At 41.5% G+C, this 22,721-nt stretch overlaps 1 protein-coding gene across 2 annotated transcripts in view; it reads left to right on the forward strand.

Moving 5' to 3' along the window:
• ST8SIA1 (ST8 alpha-N-acetyl-neuraminide alpha-2,8-sialyltransferase 1) overlaps nt 1-22,721 on the forward strand; it is a 123,923-nt gene that overhangs the window by 17,016 nt on the left and 84,186 nt on the right. For both annotated transcript variants that reach the window (XM_069806637.1, XM_069806636.1), the window contains exon 2: nt 16,300-16,444. In XM_069806637.1, the coding sequence (XP_069662738.1) occupies nt 16,300-16,444 (145 nt within the window). The remainder of the gene's footprint in view (nt 1-16,299; nt 16,445-22,721) is intronic.

Consider the following 22,721-nt stretch of genomic DNA (forward strand, 5'->3'; position numbering starts at 1 on the left):
GTCAGAAAGAGAGAGTGTCCTGGGTGACTGTCTCCTTGGGCCAGGGACTGCCTCCGCTCCATGGCTCTGCTATGGGACCCTTGTTTTTGACATGTAGTTTCCACAATACTCATAAATGATTATGAGCTACTTCCAGTCCGGACTGATGAGTTCACGATCAATCAATATTAATTACAGAATCTGCTACTCTTCTTCCTCACTCCCCTCAGGGTCTTAAATGCCACTGTTTCATGGGCCAGGGTTCCTATTGATTATCACATCCCCAACCAGTGCTTCCTTGTTAGTGAGTAGTAGATCCAGCTGTAAGTTGACCCATCAATACCTGTATCAAAAATTATCCCCGATGCAGTCCAGAAATCTCCCAGGTTGCTTGCATTACTCTGTGCTGCCCTTCCTGTAGATGTCAGGGAGATGGAATTCTGCTAGTGGACCCAGAGTTTGTGATCCAGAGACTTCCTCGAATTGTTTAAAGGAGTCTTCTGTTACCAGCACTATGCCTCACTCTTCTGGAACTGACAGCATGGATGCCTGGGTAAAAGTAAACTCAGGTTACTGGTCTGTTTGTAGGAGAGATGGGGTGTTGCCCAAGAGCACCTACAGCTGGAGGTGAAGCAATAGAGTATAAGAGGCAGAAGGTGATGAGAAACAAGATGGTTCCTCCCTTGGGCAGAAGAGTGCTAGCTGACAGTGGTTAAAGGATGTCTCTGCTGTCTTGAAATAGTTTGTTCCCCATGGTGATTACCTATCGTGAGATGAAGGCAAAAGGTCTGAGCAGATGCACTACACTTCAGCTTGCTGCCTGTTTGCTATGGAGAAGGGCCCTGGTTGTTGGAGCTCCAGCTGTGCAGATTTGCATAATTCTTTAGGAGCGGTACAGCTTCTCTTCCCTTTCCCATTCAGTGGGATCACTTGGACATGCTAGCCTGAGAGACTTTGCATGGCTGTGAGTTTTATGTCTTGCTCCTAACTGCTGGTTTACAAATTCCCCTTTCAGCTCTTTTCAGAACCTAGTTCCAGTATTTTTTATTATTTAGATTTCTTTGGATTATGGGTAGTCTTTGAAAACTAGAGCGTGGCAGCTAATTAAATGTAGGATTTCAACAGTCCTTCAAGCAAAAATAGTTTCCTGTGATATGTGTGGCTGTATATGTCAAATGCTTCAGGTTTCACTTTTATTTAGGATTTCATAATGTTGCACTATATATAATTCTTGCAGGCATTACAAGGTAGCATGTTTTGCATTGCTGTAGCATGCCACACAGCTATCTAAACAGCAACAGTTCACCTATTTACTACCTTAACTCTAATGAATCCTGTTACTGGGTTTTGGGGAATAAAGAAGTCTAAGAAAGATGGATTCTGCTCAACCAGTGGAGCAGAAAGAGGAGGGAAAGTAAAACCCCAGACTTGAATTCTGACAGGAACATTTCCTGTAGCTGTAGGGAAGCTGTTTTGCAGCACTGGAACCCTAGGGTTTCCCAAAACCGCCTGCTCGGCATGCATGCCAGTGCAGAGGAGGTGTGATTGTATAGCTGGGGGCAGGTCCAGCAGATGGCAGAGGCAGGAGAGGTAGATGGAAAATAAACATCTTGGCAAAGTTAGGTAGGAGTCATAGCATGTAGTAATTGCTGCAGTTTTGTGTTTGACAGGCTTTTAGGAATTCTTCTCTCGCATTTAATGTTAACTTGTTAAAGGCCACCAGATTAGACAGAGGGGTGAAGTTGAATATGTTGCTTTTTTTGCTAGGACTTCAGGCCTAAAAGAGCTTAGTACATAAATCACGTTTATCCCTAGGGAAGCTGTTTGATTGCTCCGGGTAATGGGGTTTGTGCATTCCTGACTTACTCCTAGCAGTACAGAGCATAGTGCAGCAAACTAGTTAGATTAGGATTGACTTGAACGTGGTTGCTGTCTCCTCCTCACCTCTTCTTTTTCACTGCCTAGCAGCTGCCTGGTTTCTACTTCTGCTGCTTCTTCTATGCCTGTTTAGGCAACCTCCCCACCCCTAAGCCCCCCAAACCAAACCCAAACCACTAAACATTGTGTTGTGTTGTGAAACTCCGTGTTTGCAGTGAGTGCTGCCAAATATCAGTTGTTTAATGGTAATGGCAAAATAGTGTGCAGTGAGTTGGAAGCTGGAGTTGTAAATATGTGATGACCTTGATGGCCAAAGCTGTTTGGATTATGCTAAGGACTATTTCAGAGCCCTGACAAGATGTTGTGACGTGCCTGTGAAATTCTGGGAGCTTTGGAAATGTGAGTTTCAGAAACTGTGCTTTCAGTGCCATGTGAATATTTGTCCAGAAAGGCCAGGTTTATGTTCCCTCATTACACTGGCAAATTCTTTCTGGCTGGCTGGGGGAAGTGTTCAGGGGAATCCTGCCAGCTCCTCTTACGGTCTGGAATAGCTCAGATGATAAGCCTCTGCATGTCCTTTGAAACCAGCAGTTGACTAATAGAAATGCAGAGTACATGTTTAGAGGAAACATGGAGTGCTTAGGTCCTGGCTACTTAAGTCTGACCCAGGAAATTCCTGGTGTTCTATACACCCTGGAATCAAAGTGTATAGTTGTGGTGGTGAACACCGAATTGGTGCTGGGACTCTAGCCAAAGGGATTTGGCTCAGGTTAGGTTGCCAGTGAAGGAGTGGCATGACCCAGAAATGAGGTGTTGTGGGTGGAAGGTGAGAAAATGTCTATTGAACTCTTCCATACCTCCTGTTAGATACTAGTTAGGTTACTTTGCAGTAGTGAACGTTGGTGAGAGTGGCGGTCTGAGCACGTTTTAAGTAATCGCAAGACGTTTTACATAGAGTTGTCAGTAAGTTGGCAGCACTGTTGAAAGCAAAAGGCAAAAGTTTACTTCTGCATCAGTATTTTATCCTTTCTAATGAGGTGCTAGAGGGAGTAAGGTATAAGGCAGTTTTTGTTACAGAGATATGTTCAGAAAGAAATAACACTTTCCTGTGATTGTGTTCCTATTATGTGGGCCAGGGGATAAGCAACAGATTTTAATGATGTATAGTCTCCTATGGATATAGCAGATTGAGGTTCATCACACTTACTTTAACTATCTAAAAGTTAAATTTCTCTGTTAGTACTCCTACTATAGTTTCCTCCTGCTATAAGTAATCAACAGGCAGAGGCAATACTGGCAGCTCTCTTCTGCCTTAGATACCTGTGTCAGGGTAGGGTGAGTGCCCTTCTGTGGACTGTGGGAAGTCTAGATAACCAACATAAAATAGATGCCTAACTGTGTGGTGGCTGGACTTTAGTGGTGTGAGCATCTTAGGAAGAACACTGAGACCTGAAGCACGCCAGTAGATGGTTACATGAGGGCAAAATGGGTCTTCAACCACGAAGTGCTCCTGCATCGCGAATCAATTAACACATAGCTGTCACAGCCACCGAGAATGGAATTAGGAGAGTTGCAAAAAGAAATCCTGTGGCCCAGCAACAAGCTTAGCATTTGTGTCTGCTTTTGCTTTACCCTACCAGAGTCCTAGTTCTGCAGTATATGTTGATGATCATCAATAAACTTGATTTATTTTGCTGGACCTACAGGAGAGCAAGCTGTGAGGACACAGAGGGTACGTTGCCTCTTGTTCCTGGGACAGGTGTTTGGAGATGACTAGTGAAAGCACCTCAGCTGACCTTCCCTGTAAGAACAGAGTCATTTAATCTCTGAGCTGGTGAGATCCTTTCTGATTTCTAGGTCTGTAAAACAGGCAAAAGCCAGAATTCAAATATGATGGAGTTAAAGATGAGTGCAAGATGATTGCCATTTAGTTTTTTTCTGTGGCTTCACCAGAGGAAAACAGACTTAAAAAGACTTGGAATTGGAGCTTCTAGTGAAAAGACGTTCCAAATTGGATGTGCCTTTCCTTTATTGTAATCCACTTACTGCATTTAGCAAAGTATTTGCATCAATGAAACTGATTTTATAGCACTTAGTACTCAGGCAAGATTTAAAACACATTAGCAGAACTGCTTCAGAAATGAAGCTTGTAACTGCAAACAGTGGAAATGCAAGTTCAAGGTATGTTTCAGGTAAATGGCTCTGTTTTAATCTGTGATAATTTAACCATTCATTTTCATCTATTAGAAGCCATCTGTCAGCACACAGAAGGATCACTGAACTCAGTTCAGAAATATCTCTGGATACTTGGCCAACTGATCATCAGCTGTTTTCAAAAGCGATGTTGATGGTTGCAGTAACTCAGGCTGTAAGTGAAGTCCAGTGTCCGTGCTTGATGGTGCATTAAATCATGGCTTTCATCCAAAATTGGACTATTACAGCTTAACTAGTGTATAATTCTGGGTATACAGGGGCAACAAAGAATGCACAGCTTTGTCAATGTCCTTTTCAAAGAAAGCTAAAGCAAGGCATTATTTGGCATTTATTGGATTTTTTTTCTCCCCCCTGTCAGCCAGTAGGAAATGTGATATATGTGACTGGAATCTTAATCGTAATCCACTCCCTTTAAGAAATTTGTCTCACTGGTTAATTTCATCCAAATTAGACAGAGTAACAGAAGTCTTAAAGGTAGTGGGTTCCTACAAGTTTAATGAAAAACAGCATCTGGACAGAAGAGAGAGATCAAAACTGAGGTTTCCTATTTTGTTTGGCCTCCTGTTTGGCCCATCAACTCGTCCTGCTAGCTGGCAGGGCATCAGATGGATGCTTCCCAACCAGGCAAAACTTGCTCTGTCTCCTAAACAACTGATAGTTAAAAGATGTGGGAAGCAGTTTCTGAAAAGTGAGACGGAAGTTTCTCCTCAAAACAGGGCTTCCTTCAGTTGTAGATCTATTCATGTGTCTTTGATGGGTTAAAGCTTCCCCCCAAGTGTGCAGCTTCATATGCCTTTGAAATATATTGCTCTTTCATGCCTGTTCATGTGATCCTTATACATATTCTTATCTCTTGTGTAGGCAATGGCTGCCTGGTTACCTACAGTTTTTGCATCAAAAAGCGCTCACGACTGACCAGTGGAGGATTATTTCTCTCCTCTTCATTTCTGTGGTCTCAGTTTTTAGGCATTTCAAGATGTTTAAATCTGTGTAATGGAGGAATTTTTTTTTTTTTCCTGGCCGGTTCACCTTCTATGGAGGGGCATGATTTTAACCGATCAAATTAGTAAAAAGCTCCCTATGGACATCCTTGGATTGGCGCGTGGGGGCACTTTTGTGAGGAGTGTTATAATATAATACTTACAGGGCTTTTATCTGGGTTACAGAATCAGGTGGAGAAGTCACTGTAGTGTGATAATTGACTGCTTAGATCTAGGTGGTATGTATCATCACTCTAGATATTACAAGTTCAAATGTAAGGTTAGAGCTGCTCGATTTATTTTTAGTGAATCTCCTTCTTCTGGAAGAATACAGTCATCCTGTGCCCCTGTTGAAGCCGAACATTTCTTTGTGCTTGTAGTGGCACAAAGCAAGCAGCAATTTTGCTGAAAGGAACAAGGGAAGTGGTAAGAACAAGTCATTTTCCCCCCCCTGCAGCAGCACCGTCATGTATTGTAACTTCCTGTCTCAGTTGATGGTTCTGCTATTTTGCAAGACAGCGATTCATTAATTTCACCTCATCTGTGAAAGCTGCTCTCCTCCTGCCAGGTTGATAAGATTAAAAAAAGAAGAATAGCGCATGAAGCAATTAATCTATTCCCCCTGCCCCACTCCCCTTTGCCTCTGAATTCTCTCTGACAAAACTACCAGTTCATGCAGTTGTGCCATCTCATCTTTCTGACAGCCCGCTGTGAGGGCTCTGAGAACAGAGCTGGAAGACCGTCAGATGAGGCTGCTGGCAAATAGCATCCTTCTGTGAGATGCTGTAGACAGGCAGAAGACCTACCGTCCCTGCCTCGCAGCTCATGTTAACTGCAGAAGTCTTGATAGGCTTTTAGGGTCTGGAGCAGCCGGTCTAGCTTCGTGGACTGGAATTAAACTGCCAAACGTAGTTGGTCTCTATGGTCATTGGAGAGGAACTAGGTGTCTCTAGTTTGAGATGAATCACACCCTCAAAGAAACTATCTCCACTATGAAGAAGCCTCAGACTGACTTGGATAGAGGTGTTTACATTTCATATACTGTAAACGAAGTGAGATGAACCCTGTATCTTCCCTGAGATGGGCCTTCAAACACAGTTGTCATATTTAGGGGAGGGGTGGTGGTGGCATTTGCAAAGCAAAGGAGCAGTGCCAGTGAATTCCAGCATTGTGTGAGGTCACTTCTCTTGAGCTGCTGGCCACTGCCCAGAAACTTATCAGCTCATGCTCAAATTCATCACTTCTCAAGGGAATGTGGCTGTTCATCACAGTTCCTAGGTGAGATGACGAGTCACTACTGCTGCCTCTCCTGGATGTGGTTGGGGTTTCGTTGGGAACAATACAGACAACTCGGAGGCATCCTGCATGCCACTAGATTTTACTGCATGAGTAATAAAGCAGCACTACGGTGCTGTTTTTGGTATTGCAAGTCACAACTTGTGGGGGTTTCCTTATGTATAGCTCTTCATACATCTGGTATGAGACTCTTAGAAAAACTTTGTCTGACTGAATACTAGAATTCATACTCTATAATTCATACATTATAATTCAGACATTATAATTTGTGTTTCAAAGCTTATAAGCGGGCTTTGTGCATAGCAGTTTGAAGCAAGTTTGCATGAATCAAAATATATTTTTTCTGAGAAGAGGCTAACAATTTTGTGTTTCAGTAGCTTTCCAGATGAAATCTGCTCAGTTTGTAAGTAAAAGAATTGGCAGGAGGAAAAGGTAAACTTAAGGCTTGTCAGATGTTCAGGCAGACTTCTGTTCACTGAGAAATATCCTGGTTTCTTCTAGTTCATGAACGTTGTTCAAGAACAAAGATAGACCCTGGCAAATTTTGGCCTCATCTGTATTTCTACAATATAAATGTCGCACAGTTCAGTCCTCCTTTGCACTTGCAATATTAATGAAGGTATGGAATAAATTGATGTGATGCTATTAAAAGAATCATGTCTGTTTACAGTGGTAGAAAAGTATATCGTTTCAATTACTTTTCTTAAAAGGTAGGGTTTTGATCAAAGAGAGAATGCATAATCAAATAAAGTAACTGTGTATCTTTATCACACTATCTGAAATTTGTGTTAAAATTCAAAGGAGAATCTGATAGAGATTAAATAATCAAAAATCATCTGAAGATTCAGAGATTGATCTGAGCCACAGTTCAATTTTGAGAGAACAGAATTAAGGCAAATTTGGGGAATTACAATGTGTGCCATGTAATACTGTTGCTACTGCTGTCTTCTGAAAATGGATAGAAGACTTAAGATCCTTGAAATTTTAAGCACTAAGTCTATCTTTGTTTGGAAGGAGGGCAGAAGAAAAAAAAAAAACCAAAACATTTTCTGTGATACTCTGAACATTTCAGGAAAAAGATATCACTTGTACATTTCCAAAAAGAAAAGAAAAAAAAAGTCTGACAAAATCAGTCACAGATTAGGATGATACGCTGCAATGGCTGAAAGCTCAGATTTTGCCTACTTCAAGGCAGCAGGGTTTGTTTGTATCGGGCCAGGGTACCAAGGATAGGGTAGCCCAACACAGGAGAAAAAAGAGAGTTTTATATTTCTTTTGCAGTCTGGAAAAAAGAACTGCTAACTGTACTACGTAGGTGGCACCAAATGTTTTGTTCAGTGATTTTAAAGTAAATAGTGAAACCCAAAGATACAATATTTTCAGGTTAAATAAAATACTTTGGGCACCGCAAAAAGACCTGGAAGAAAGTTCTAAAGGAAAAGATACTGATGATGCAGGGAAGATGGAAGTGCTTGATTTCATAATTTTTCCCCCAGACTATTGATTTGGCAATTTGTAGCAATTATCCAACAGCTTATAGTTAAAATTTCTTACTCACTTTAAAAAGTCACATACAGGTCTACTGTGAAGCTCATGAAGGTGGTTTTCATGAACTGTCTTTATTCTGAGAAGTTATCTGTGGTCTCTGCAACCTCTTTCCTTACATGCAAGTTGCAGCGCCAGGCAGTTCAGTACATGATTTGCTTCTGCTGGTGACCTTTTTATTGTCCAGATATCTTTCCTCTCCTGAGGAAGATGGGGGAAATATTACATGATCCTTGTAAAGTCCAGACACCAGGAATTGCCGCAGGGGGCATTGAAGTAGGCTGAAAGTTTCATAACACGAAACATAATAAATGTGAGGAGAAAAACTATCATGACTTTAGTCTATGTAAAATCTTATCATATTGTAAAAAGTTTGGCTGGGAAGTAGATCAGTTTATCTCTCTGTTCTGCTGTGCGAGGTCCACTCTTTTTCATATTTCTCTCTCAGTGTAGTTAGACCTATTCTTCAAGGTTGGGTAACCGGGGGATTTTCAGAAATGAACCTGTGCAGAGCAACGTATTCTTGATTTAGATGTTGTTTTTGGCAAAGGTCTTAATTTTAGTTAGAGGTTAAACTAGTACTGCTTTCCCAAAAAAACCAATTTCGTAAGCTTTTGTGAATATTAAGAGCATTTGCATTGGCTGTTCTCTTATTCCTTTGGTACTTGTCCATGATGTTCTTAGGAGAGCAATTTTAAGATCATATTCCTGAATAGTTGTGCTGAGGGTAGTTTTAAATTTCATCTCAGGTGGGGTGGAGTCTGCTATAGAGAGGAGTGGTGCCAAAATACTTGACAAGGCTGAAGCCAGTTTGGTTTTGAAGTGAAAGAGGAAGACAACGTGGCTCTGTGTTTTGTGACTTGGAGTTCATTCAGTGTGTCCCTTAGCATCTGGTGGTAGCAGAAAGGCGACAGCCTCTTCCCTCCATCTCCCTAGTAAATTCATAGCGGTTGCTCGTCTTCTACACACAGCTTTGGTACAGGGGCCGTTAGGTGTTTGAAGCAAGAGTTTGATGTGTGTGATACCTGCCCTGATAAAAGAAGAACATTACATTCCACTTTCAGTTTCCTTATACTTGCTGTCTTCTGCCCTGCCTAAGGTGCAGGCTAGCATGCCTTGAACCCCTGGAATAGTAAGGTACGTTAAACACCATGAAAACCTCAAAGCCTCAGTGACTTCTTCAAGCTAACCCCCAGTTACAAGTATTATATTGAGCTCTTTGGGAAAGAGAAATTCAATGTATGTGACCAAACCCAACTAACGATGTTTTCACAGAATATTCAGAAGCCAGATGCCAACTGCAGCTACAAGCTCATGCAACCACACTGACTGTAACTGAATCAGTGATTTTGTTGTTATTGAATGACTTCTGTAGCCTTCTGTAGAGCCATAAAATTCTCAGGCTGCCAGCTTGGAGCAAAAAACGGCCACAAGTATAGCCATTATGTGGCTATATGAGAGGACTCTCTTATAGCTGTAAGCATTAGCTACTGCCTACTGTTGGAGATGGGATATGGGGCTATATTTTTTTTATGTTCTTGGATGGTTATGGTCATTGGATGGATGAACTGAGGATGTGTCCATGTGTGAACTTGCTCAGATTAATTCTTGATCCTCTGCATTTCTTTTAATCACTGATCTGCAAGACAACATTAAAATATTGTTGATAAGTTTGTTGGATGAGAAAAGGAGCAGGGCAGCAACTGATCCAGGGGACAGGCCCAGGAGACAGAGCAGCCTGGGTTTTCTACTAAGCTTCCTAATTTTCAGTAAAGCCATATGTGAAATCTCACATTTAGCAAACCAGAGTGCAGGTTGCAGTTACAGATGGATGTCCCCACCCTGGGAAGCACTGGCAGCGAGAAGAGTGCTAAATAGTTAATAGGCCTTGGACGTGGGATGCATGGGTAATAACAGAGATGTCATTTTGTCCCTGCAGTTGGCAGGGGGTGACTACCCTAGAAATAATATTTCCAGGCTTGGAATATTTAGAGGTGGATTTTGAAAAGGAGAGAATAGCCACAGGAATGATGGAGGGAGTAAAAAACTTCCAAAGCGAGAAATTCAGGAAACTCCAGCTTTTCCACTCATCAGAGGGGAGGCTGAGATTTGGGAAGCCAGGGATCTCTTAAGGGAGGGGGGGGAAATAATTTAAAAAATCAGCCAAAACCTGAACTGCCAAAAATTCAAACTCTAAACTGGGTGCAAATTTGTTAAAGGCAAGATTTTAACCATTAAGCAACAATGGTGGTTTTTCCCCCACCACCAAAACTTCTTGCAAGAACATGTGGATGTATTATTCTTACAGAAACAGTACGCTGAAGACTTGATTTAGAGAATTTCAGGTTTAGATTTTGAGACTCATAGTGTTGGAGGTGGTCAGACCAGCTGTGTTTCAGAGCCACTGTTGATATTAATCTCTAAAGTAATTTCTGATAGGGACATTAGCCCGGGATCCCCTAAGTATGCATGTGCTGGGAAATAGGTGTAGATGTAGTTGAGGAGTCCATGAAGCTATCCCTAGTCCTCCTGCGGGATACATAGATGAAATCAATTAAGCAATTGCACTGAAATGGAGCTGTGCAAATCTTCCCTAATGGACCCAAGCGACCACCCATACTCTGGATTTCAGCAGTGCCACAAATCCCTGCTTGTGAGTGAAGGCCTGATGGTTTTGGCTTGAGACCAACTGAAACTCCAAAGGCAGATTCATTTTTTTCTCGGGGTGTTCAGATTCATTTGATCCCAAAGCAAAACATGGGAAGTTGAGGTGAGCGTGAACTGCAATGTAAAGAAAAGGAGATTTTTGTCAGACCGAATGCTGCAGTCTTGTGCTGTCAGCTCCTGGCTCCATTTTGTAGTCACCGGACATAGGCTAGCATGATACCAGTTAAATCCAAGCAGCTGAGCAGAGTGTGACTAAAGCAATTGATTTGACCAATTATTTTTATCTCAAAATTGAACCTGAACTTCAGTCACTATTTTAATGCTGCCATTAAAGCCAAACTCTAATGATAAACAATAATAAGTTTCGTGTTACCATTTTTGAGCAATGGTTGAATCAATGCCTTTGTTCAGCATGGGGACTGCTGGCACTTACTGGGATCTGCAGAGCAGCATCAAGCTGTAGCCTCTCCTGTCCTCTCCTCCTCCCGTGTGTGCAGCATCATCCTTCATGGGTCCCTGCTCTGCAGACCTGGATGGGGTCCTGTTCAATGCAAGGTTCAGCAAGTGTGTGTGGGGGGGATTTGCTATAAAACTGCTATCCCCTTGGGGCAGAAAAAGGGGTGTTGGTGGTGTTACCAGTGTCAGAGCACCAGTAGGCCCCAATAGCTCTGAACAGCCTCACCTGGACCCTTACCCCGCACCCCATATGCTGTGCCATGCCACGCACCCTCTGCCCATCGCTCCATTTAAGATCGGGCATAAGCCTTCAGTCCTTCATGAAGCTGCCCTCCTGTTGCTGCTGCCTGACAGGTGGCTTCCCATCAACCTGATCTTTTCCTCATTGATGTACTACATCCCGCTTGCATGGGATTAAAAGGAAAAATTTGAGAGGAAGAATTTTGCTCCCCCTCCCTTTCACAGTGTTGGCAGGGCTTACGTGCTTCGTGTAGTGCAGCATCACAAGGCAGGCATGGCAGAGAGCTGGAGAAGTGCTGGTGTGCTGGGGAGGCAGGACCTGCTCCACCTGCGGAGAAGAGATACCTAAAGGGCTGTAACCTCCTGGCTGACAACCCATGCTGTGGAATTGCCCATTTCTGATTTTAGATGTTATATTTGCCAGTTTTAAGCCATTTGGGATGTTTGAACCAGCTACTGAGTCATTATTGCCTGGGACTCGAGTCAAACCAGGGTGAGATTAAGCATTAACTGGCTGCAAACCGAAATCAAACTGAAAAGTTCATTAACTCAAGATGAAGAATAAGTAGATTGGGATTGTTATGCAAGCTCTTTCACTGACTTTATGTATGAATTTAGGTTTAGGCTTTGCAAGGATGTCTGGCTGCCTCTCTGCTTTTGGGTGGAGGAAGGTGCACCAGTATTAGCCCTTTGGTCATAAGTTGGCTTTTGAGGCAAATATCCAGATCGTCCCCGGTTTCTGCACTTCAGTAATGCACTCAATATGCTACAGCCACTCACAGGCTTTTTGTGGAATCAGACCAGAGCTGGTCTGCAGTAAATCCCATGAAAATAAGGTAATGTGGATGTAGGATCCTTGGCACCAGCTATTTCACTCTTCTTCTTTCAGTGTGCAATGTTTGCTGGTATAACCTCAGCAAAGTGTACCGCGGGGATATGGCTAATGTCTCAAAACTGCTGCTCAGCTCCCACCTTGTGCACAGGTTGCTGCTTGAGTTGATGCGCAGAACCACTTCAGTGCTAATGCTGCCTTGTAGTTAATGACCTGCTTGGTGCCCAGTTCTGGCTGAAATCTGAGAGGCCTGTAGTGAGATTCTCAAAGTAACTTTTCTCCTGCCTCTCCCACAATTAGGGATTTGTCCATTAAGTGCTCTCAGATCTGAGGGCCCCTGGTACCTTTTCAATACCAATATCCAAGTTGTTTAATTCCTCTCATACACAGGTCTCCTCTGAATTGGAGATAACTTTGAATTAAAGGTGTATTATTTACATCCTGCAAGGGAAGGAATGCTTGCAGTGAATTAAAATCCTTGGCTAAAAGCTGCTGCAGTTTTGCAAATTCTATGATAACATTTTAGCTGTACATTTTAATCAAGCTCAGCAAATCAGTTCGAACTCCCCGATCCTGCAAGGTGCCCTGCTTTAGGTTCGCCTTGGAATCCATTCTGCTTTTAATGCACATTTTCCTATGGAGCTTTTCTCACTTTGTAATTTTGGGATTTGGATTAGAAAGAGAGACTGAATAATGTGAGACTTTTAATAATTATTCTTTTCTGACAGAAAGCACATGTGAGTGCACAAGATTTTTGTGCTAATACATACAGATGCATACTTGAACTAGCGACCTGCCTATCTGTGGACCTTCGAGGAGGCACCTACTGCTTTTTGTAATATGTTTATTAATGAAGGATTCCATGGGAACCAGAAGAATGCATTTTTGGGGAGGGGAAAGAATAGGTATATATATCTAGTCTAATAGATGGAAGGGGTGAGGGGGGAATTGTACAAAGAGCTGTTCCTTAGCTCATCAGTTTACTCTGGCTAAGGAAAGATTCATTAATATAAAACATTCCCTAGATACTTTTCCACTGAGTTATCTGTTATTTTTGTGCTTCTTGCTCAGACCAGACTTCCAGAGAAGGTATAAGTTGCAGGGTTTCACTTGGAAATTTTAATTTTGTTATACAGTTGTATAACAAACAACTATGTGTAGAGTTGAGGCTCTAGCTGATCTTGGATTACCTTATGCTTTCTTGAAAACATTGCTGTGGGGATAGAAAATACAAAGAAAAGGAGGGGAAAAGTAGGCAAAAATTTTCTTTCCACTTGACAGAGAGAGAAATAATTTTTTAAAGGCTGCAAACTGGAGTTTGTGGACAGCCAGAAAAATCTCCACTCTCAAATCTTTTATTTGGAACAATATTCCATATCTGTCTTAAACTGTTTTGCAAGGGTTATTTGGCGAGGGATTTCAAATTTCCTCTAGTTTGATTTTCACAGTTCTGTGATGAAGGCTTTATTTGGGCATCAGCGGGAGGATGATGTGAAGCATTTCTGTGGTGGGTATAAGCAGACCTATTGGTGTTTCTAGGAACGGGAAATGCTGCTCTGGCTAACACATTGCTCTGTTCTGCTCAGAGGGAGAACAAACCAGCTCTGCCACAGGCAGCCTAAGGGAAAACAGTTCCAGAATCACAGAACCGCCAAGGTGGGAAGGGACCTCGAATGATCACCTGGTCCAGCCTTTCGTGGGAAATGGAGCCTAGATGAGATTATCTAGCACCTTGTCCAATTGTGTCTTGAAAGCCTCCAGAGATGGCGACTTTGCCATATCCCTGGGGAAGTTGTTCCAGGGAACGATTGTTCTCACTGTAAAAAATTTCTTTCTTCTATCGAGACAAAAACCTCTCCCAGTGCAACTTGTACCCATTGCCCCTTATCTTCTCCATGTGGCTCCTTGTGAAGAGAGAGCCTCTATCTGCTTTGCAACTGCCCTTCAAATACTGGAAGACTGTGATGAGGTCCCCCCTGAGTCTTGTCTTCTCCAGGGAGGAAAGATCTAACTTCTGAAGTCCTTCCTCATAAGGCAGGTTTTCCAGCCCTTTGATCATCGTCGTGGCCCTCCTTTGGACCATCTCCAGTCTGTCTGCGTCTTTCCTGAATTGTGGGGTCTAGAACTGGACACGGTTTTGTCCTAGACTTCATTAATTTGGGGTTGACTTATGCACCCGAGCACAGTGATTTATATCTTTTCTGAAATACTTGTTTATACAGATGGAGGAGTTCAGGTGTATATGAAGAAAGCACACGGAAACAAGTTAGTGCTCATAGCACTTCAGTCTGAGCAGCAGCGTGCTCTGCGGTCATGAGCCCCGTACCCTCACAATGTAAGGTCTGGATATTTGGTGGAACCTCATGCTCTGCAGTGCAGCACCGTAGGGTCAGATGGACAAAATACTGAAATTTTGAGCCATGAAGCACCCTGTCATAAGCTTCTGATTGAGTCCTTGTAAAAATCACTCCCCTCTTTGCCTGTGGGTACAGAGGAGCTGCTCAGCCTATTACTGGGGAGAGCTTACCTTGCGGCTCTTCATAGAAGCTGACTCTTGACTTACAAATGTGATATCCAGTTACCTTGTGTAATTTTCTTCCTTTTAACAATTTAATCTGCCTGCATGTCATGTGCAAAGGCTACTCTTGGGTGCCTGTTTGAGGAGTGGAGTGGACCTCCTGCCCTCAATCCAGCTTCCCGGTGCTTGCATCCTTGCTGTCCCTCGGGAGCCTTCCTCCGCGTGAGGAAGTGTCCCAGGGGCCCAGGGTGTCCGTAGGGGCAGCGCTGCCCTGGAGTGGAATGGAGCAAATCACTGAACTTCCCTCGTAGGGAAAGCTAACGGATAGCACTGGCACCTCTAGGTTTTCTGTTTGCCATGCAACATTTTCAAGCTGTTTCCTTTTCTGCTAAGATTACAACAAATCCACTCTACGGTTTTCATCAAATTTTCAGCTGACATATGTATGGAAAGTAGTATTCCCACGGTTGCAGAAAACTATTAACTTACAGTAAAATCAATTTTTGATAGGGAAAAACAGTGATTTTTATAAAATATCAATTTTTAGAGAAGAAAAGTAGCTATAAAACTTTAAAAAATGCTAAAAATTTTTAAACATTTCTCTGAATGACTTCATAGAGGAAGAACAGCTGTATCGAGCATCTTAGTAGTCACTAATAACTGATGTTTTTCTGCCTGTCACTTGCAACTCTTGCAGAGCCACTGGAAATGGCATCAGTCTCGTTAGGATTCCCTTTAAAATAACTGATAAATGTATATAATAATATATTAATATACTGTAATGACGTAACTCTGCAATGTATATTTTACATACATCTATTACATATAAAACCTAATATGAGCATCACCCTTCCTATAGAGAGCTACTCCCATGCGGGCTTCGGGAAGATAGGATATTCCTGCCCTGCAGATGTCTAGAACTTTTCATCATTCTGTATTTTAGGATATTAATTGCTGAGTTTGCTGTGATACAGAATTGTTGCTGAATACAACCTTCAACCACCTCACCAGCTCTCAGATTCCTGCTCAAGCTGAGTAATAAGGATTTGGGGGAAATGAATGTGTAAGAGGATACGTAGTTTCGGCGAGAAAACAAGTATAATATCCTATATATATATATATATACACACACACACAATCATACTGGGTTGACTCAACTTGGACTTCAGTCAGAATGCAGGCTCTAATACTGCTGTGAATGTAGCACAAGGATGTTTAGTAACTAGAGAGAGATGCCAAATTTCTCCATACTTAAGTTTTGTAACTGTAGGGTTTTAGGAGGCCTGCTCTTCATGAATAAGGTTTGATACTGAATTTTCATATACCTCCGATTTAATTTTCAGAGGAGCTTCTGTGATTTCTGTATGTGTTGGAGACCAGTTTTTTATTCATTAGAATGGGTTTTAAAGGGTGGAGTTTCTTTTGCTGAATCTTCCTATGCCACTCAAACGTGAATGGAGGTTGAAAATTTTTACTGTCCATTTCTAAGATTTTCTGAAATAAAATCAGGTTTTTTGGCCATTCTGTAAGTAAAGAAGAATTCACCCATGGTTCATCCGCTGGCTGGGAAGATGAAGGCCTTGATTTGGAGCACCTGAGAGCAGCAGGATCTCAGGTGTGAGGGGTAGTTGTTCGAGAAGGCATGCCAAGGCTCTAATTAATACGGCTCTTTCTCTTTTGGTTGGCTTCACTAGGAAACTGCTGGAAGAATGCTGTGATCCTGGGCAGCTCTTTGCTATGACAAAGCTGAACTCCCCAATGGGAAAGAACCTCTGGTTTGATGGGGAATTTTTGTATTCTGTCACTATTGACAATGCAACTTACTCTCTCTTCCCACAGGTTAGTAACTTTTATTTGTCTTTTCATTTTAAGTATTAATATACTAAATGGTAACATGGTACAAGTGAGTATGAATAGGCTTGTCAAGAAATTTTATCTTCATTTCTCAATACAAAATGGTCTCCTCTGCTTTTTTACTTCTATGTTCTGAAAATTGTAAAATGTTTGTGTGCATGTTAATATTTCCCTGGCCACTTTTCAGGTGTGCAGATGTACACAAGGGATGAGATTGGGCCACCGGTCTTGATTTTCAAAATGCTAGGTTCTGGCTGTTTTAAGAAGGTGATTTCTGCATTTTAGTCAGTGATCACACTCACTGGGAGCATGATCCCTCATCTAGGATTGCTTCAGTTCAGATCTGTTAGCTAAAGTGTGACAGTGCTTTGTGTGAACGTGTCCAAGTTACTTCCAAGTTAATGAAGTTTATTGGTGGCAAGCAATGTGAGTCTGGTAACAGAAGCCGACAACTTGACTTTGTTGATTCTTGCTGTGTTTTGAATATTAGAAGTGGTTTGTTTTTCAGCAGAGGTGTTTTGGGTTAAGTGCAGAGTTTTTGAGTGCTGGGAATTTGTAATACTGATCTAGGCTTCTTCTGTTTTTAATTAGTATATGAACTGATGTTAAATAATGAGTTTATTATATTGAATTTTGTATGTGGAAGGAGAGATGTTTTGTGTGGCTACACATTTAAAGAAAGCGAAACATCTGGATGTATTAATTGATTTTCATGTTACTTTAATGTCTCAAATTAAAGGTGTAGGTATTTATTAAGCCTCCCAGTCAGTGTTGAGTCATTCACACTGGGCTTTTCATTTGTTGCTGTTTCAGTTAAACATGTAGCAGAGTCTTTGTTAAACTCATCCAGCAAATAAAACATCAAAAAGGTGGTTGTTGGTTTGTGGGTTTTTTTTTAAATAGTTTCCAGATCTCAACAACAGAGTTATGACTTTGAATGAGTTCCTTTTAGTGGAGAAAGAATGAAGGGAAATGGCAGTGTAGAGAAGAGGAGAGGGGAACAGCCACTTTCTGTGTTAAGACATTATCCTGAGGAGTGGTGTCACAGCTGTGTCTTGTTTAGGTTGCAAGTCTGCTGTCATGTCACTGGGCTGTGCCTGTTGCAATGAACTGGTTAATGGACCTCTGCCTCCCTGAAGCTGCTCCCCAGCTGCTGTGGCCCTGCAAGCTCAACAAACAAATAGATGCTGAAACGTGCACGGCGAGTGTTTTTTCCTGCAGTACAGCTGGAAAGGGGCTGCCTGGCTGGGGGGAATTTCTCTCCTTGCCTTTGAGACCGGTAGAAAGTTTATGGTGTGTCGCAAAGTAGCAGCTGTAAATCTTTTATGATGATTAGTATGATTTGTTGCAACAATATTCCACTGTTTATTGGAGAAAACTGAAATCCTTGGCAGAGCTGTGAACTTTGTACCACACAAAGATACTGGCTGCAACTGCTTGAAATGTGCACATCCTTTCCAGCATTTCAGAAAAGCCCCACCTGGGCTGGTACAGGGAGGTCGCTATTTTGTGATCGATTTGGGATTTTGGGTTTTGTTTTCTTTGGATTAAAACCTAGCACTCTGCCTGGCCATAGTGGTGTCTGTCCTACCTCCCCTCGCAGAAAAGAGCGGAGTACTGGATGGGCTCCTTCAGAGAGGTAAATGCTGGTTAGAGAGCAATCACGGTCTCGGGAACTCTGGTGGTTCCCAGGGTCCCAAGCCCTATTCTCAGTTTTATCAGTTGGCTGGATTGAGAGCGAGGATCTGGGAAGCCTTGGAGAGACAAACTGCTGAGGGACAACATGAGCTAAGAAGTTGAGTGTCTCTTAGGCTTGCCAAGCAGGCTGTGAAGAGGATGGCTAGATGCCGTTGTAAGGGCAGTGCTGGAAAAGGTGAATTTTTATCATGCTCCAACCCTAGAACAATGCTAGAAAGCAGCTCTAGGACCAGTGCCAGAAATGCTATTTCTTTAATGAATTGACGGGCAGTTCATTTCTGACAAGTGCTACTCGCTACTACTCCCTCTTTTCTTGCAAGTACTAATGCCTCTACCTTGATGTGTTACTCCTATGTATTTTGCCCTGCGGAATTTTGTAAACCTTTATCAGATTAAATCCTGCTAGGCTTAAAAGCTTAGTAAGGTTTATTTGCAGTAAATTCTTATGTGAAGTGTTTTTATACCTCTCTCTTTGTTTCAAGAAAAATACTTGCCTAAATTTTTCAGGCTTCTTTGAAGAATGGTGTCTATTAGCTTGCTAGCAACTGGCAAGCGATTTTTGTGAAGATGAATATTCCTTTCAAAAGTATCCAGAAGCTTAAAACCACTCATAAAATATGGGTAATACTCTGAAATTCTCAGGGGATGTAACAGGAATGTAAAGGACCACAGCTATGTTGATATAATCGAAAAAATATTTCCTCCGGAATAAATAAAAAAAGGCTCCATCCGCATCAATCTGCTGGGCTTAAGCCATTTTGGGCTTGCAGAAGATTTCTCAGTCCTGAACCAGTTATTAACTTACAGGATAAAGTAACTCAAAACTAAATAGGAAACTTGCTGTATTTTATGGCATAGAATAAGCTGGCTATGCATCAATGGAGACTTACACAGAAATAATGTAAGTATGTCAGAACTTAGTATGTACAGTGTCACTTATTTTTGAATGTGAACAATACAAAATGGAATATTTTTTTCTTCCAAGTAATCTGTAGATAAAGTTCTTAGCAGCTGGTTCAACATTTTCCAATAAAAAGTGCTTTTCCAATAAAAATGCTATTTCAACAAAATATAAATTTAGTATCAGTTCATTGGTTTTTCAATTTTTCTTTGAAGTGAAAAGGTTAAAAGGTTTTGGTGGTGTTATGACATTTCATTTTACCATTTTTTGAATGTAATATTTCAACTTTTATCAGCTCTGTTGCTAGCTTTTTTTTTCCTCAGACTTTGCTTGATTATATTCTTCCTCCTTTTTTTTTTTTTTTTAAGTTTTTGATAGGCCAAGGGAGAAATTTGCAAAAGAAAAAAGCTTTCATGTAGAAATAGTCATTCAGTGTTTCATTTCAGTTTGAGAACAAAATTTGAAATTGCAGAGTTTTGCACGACCCAACAATTCCAGCTTCTGGAAGTGGCTCCTCTTACTCTCCCCTTCTCTCAGTGTCATTTTCCCCCTGATTTCTAGAGTTAAATTTTTTTGAAACAGAAATGAAATATTACACAGACTGCACCATCTTTTCTATCGCAGAGAGAAACTGCTAGGGGCTCGTTGTCAATACCTACTGGTCAGGAGAAGACGTGGGGCAGGATGTGGCTCATCACAGAAGGTGGCCTAGCGTGCAGTGAGGGCGGGCATCCCACCTACGTCTCATCTCCCAACTCCTACTACGGTGGCATTGCCCGGAGCTGTTGGAGAATGGAGCGTCATTTCAATTAAAATCAGATATTTCTTGACAGCAGCTTTGTTGTAGTACTTGCTGCGATCTACAGCATTATTTCCCACTCTTAGGAGACAAAAAGTGTAGATTCTGCATATAAATGTAGGCGTAGTTTAATATTAACAACGAGAGGTTATTCCTACACATACCTACCACTTTTCTAAGGCTTTTCTTGTAGGCTTGAAGTTTCAATATTAGCCAGTCATTTTGATACATATCTGGGGGCACTGAGAGTTCAGAGATGCAGGTGACCCTACTACAGCTGAGTTCAGCGGCATGGTTGGATAAACCGCTGAATAGCCAGGCTGCCGTCTCTTGGGTTGGCCACTAAAGGCCATGGGTGACTTGTAAATGTATTTCCTCTCCACCGTGGTCCAACTGTTATACAGAAAATGGAACTGTGTGTTGGTGAGTGTTCAGGAGTCCTGTCCCTGGCAGGACAGGGACATAGACCCTCCTTGCTCTTCAGCCTGGAAGTTTAGCCATGCAACTCTGGTCCTGTTGCATTTTACTGAGGCACAACGGAAGGCATGACTAGCATTTTCCACCCTTTACTGTCTGACTAGAATGGAAGAAAAAAACAGGCTTCTGTATATTCCTGCAGTAATTTTTAGGTGCTATGAGTACACATGATGTAACCACAGGAGTAGCTGGGATATAACTCAAAACCATGTGAGAGAAACATGAACAAACACTCATCTGCTTTTGAGTTAGAGAATAAAACAAGCCCCAGTTTCAAACATTTTCTGAAATAATTTTGCACTCCTTCCTCTCTCTTTCTTCCTCAGAGTTTCAAAAGCAAATTTCAGACTATCTTTACCATTAGAGGAGAAAACCCCATCACCCCAGTATTTAGCTGTTTATGCAAATAATTTATTTTTGTTGCATGTTGGCAAAAGCTTATAGCAAGGAAGAATTGAGATGAATTTCTGAGATCTCCTTTCCCCTTCCCCCAAAAGTTTAAAGAAATAGGTAAATCAAATGGAACTTTTCACTCTGCCATGTAAAGTATTATTTTGGAGGGTAGGGGACTGAATACATTTCAAAAGAGATTTCAGATGTTAAGCTTCAACTTTTTAATTTGACAAAATAACTAACTCATTGAAAAATTTTCTGGTTTTATTATATTTCACCTGAAGCAGTTAGACACATTTGGTACCAGTAGATTATTTCAAATTACTAAAATATGATTCCCCAGCTGCCCAAATCCTTTCTAAAGTTTCACCTGCAAAATGCTGTCAGCTAGAAGAATGGCTACTTGCAATGAGCTTCTCATGAATAGTCATCACAAATGGTGTTTGAGAAATCCAAAGGAAATAGCTTCAAGCCACAAATAAATTTGGGAAAGCTGGCAGCTGTTTCTGAATACCTTGTGATTAGGAGAAAGGCAATATTTTTCAACTTATTAATTAGAGTTTAAATTCTTGTCCTTAATGTAAAGGCAGGGAAAAAGTTAATCGCTCTACTTGCAAGTGTAAGATGGAGACATTGTCTGACATTTTCTGGGTTGTCGGGGGTGAATGTTGTGTTGGGTAACAGTGAGTGATTTTATGATTGTGCTATGTGATCTGTGGTTTTTATTCAGAGTACCTGTTAGATTCTGGGAGCTTGTTTAATTTGTCTTTGTTGCTCACAACAGTCCTCATTTGGCCAGAGATTTTATCGTGTCCTTCTCTGATGTTGGTACTTGTGCTGTGTCAAAGCAAATTCCCTGGTCTTACAGTTATAGCCTGCAGATAGTAGAATCATTTGTAATTATTTCAGGGAAATAACTCAGATTTTGAAAGGGGGTTCGGTGTAGAGTCTGCAGGCATTTTGCATGATTACAGGGAAAACATACTTATCCTGTGGACGAAAGTGGCAGTTTGTTTCAAGTAAAAGGTGAGGTCTAAGAGCAGCAAGTACTGGGAAGGGTTAGGTGGGAGCGCAGCTGCTGCGCAGCTGCGGGGTGGAAGTGGAATGTGAAGCTACAGCTGTATAAGGAATGTGAACCCCGTTAAGAGGACAATGTTAACTTGCTTAGGGCAAATGCTGTGTGTTGTTTGGACCAATTTTAGACCCAGGTGATCCAGAAATTGTGTATAAAAGGGGAAACCACCTGAAGGGAAAGGGGTTAGGATTTGATGGACTGCAGTGTTGCCAGGAGGCATGAATTACTGCCTTTGGTATTGACTTTGGAAGCGCTCTGTTAATTTTTGCTACCAATCTAACTTACCGAAGTACTCTGTTCTCAGTAAAGCTCTGTAATTAATAGCTGCTTGGAGAAATACATTGAAATATTTGCTGTCATACCTGTCCTGATTTTTTTTTTTTCCTTGATGTCTTGGGTAGGGCCATGAAGTGCCTGCAGAACTAACATCTATTGAGCAACTCTTATATTTACTTCCATTAATTCTACTGTCTAAATAGTACCTCCCTGACTTCTTTTAAGTTGTATTTAATTAGGATTTGGAGGAATTTCTTGGTACTGTCCCTCTTCTTCCTTTTTTTAATATCTTTTTTTCCTTTTCTTTTTTTTTTCTTTTCTCCTCCCCAAGCATACTGTAATGCAAGCTGTGTTCTTAATTTGGGCTACATATATTTCTTCAAAATGAAAATGCAATAAACATTAATTATTGCAAATGTGGAAAACATTGTATACTAAAAGTTAAAGAGGTAGTTATACCCCGTGAAGTGACATCTGCGTGTTAGAAATGCAATTAAAAAGAGGTCTTCTGACTTTTTCAAGCAATTTTATCACATTGTGCCTTTCATAAACTGGGGTATGAAATACTGTCTGCAGAGACTTGACAAATTGTGCTCTTTTGGAGCATGAGTCTTCCCTTCAGTCCTGGGTAATCTCTAGCCAT

This window comes from Haliaeetus albicilla, chromosome 19 (genome assembly GCF_947461875.1).
Source record: "Haliaeetus albicilla chromosome 19, bHalAlb1.1, whole genome shotgun sequence".
In the NCBI taxonomy this organism is placed as follows: Eukaryota; Metazoa; Chordata; class Aves; order Accipitriformes; family Accipitridae; genus Haliaeetus; species Haliaeetus albicilla.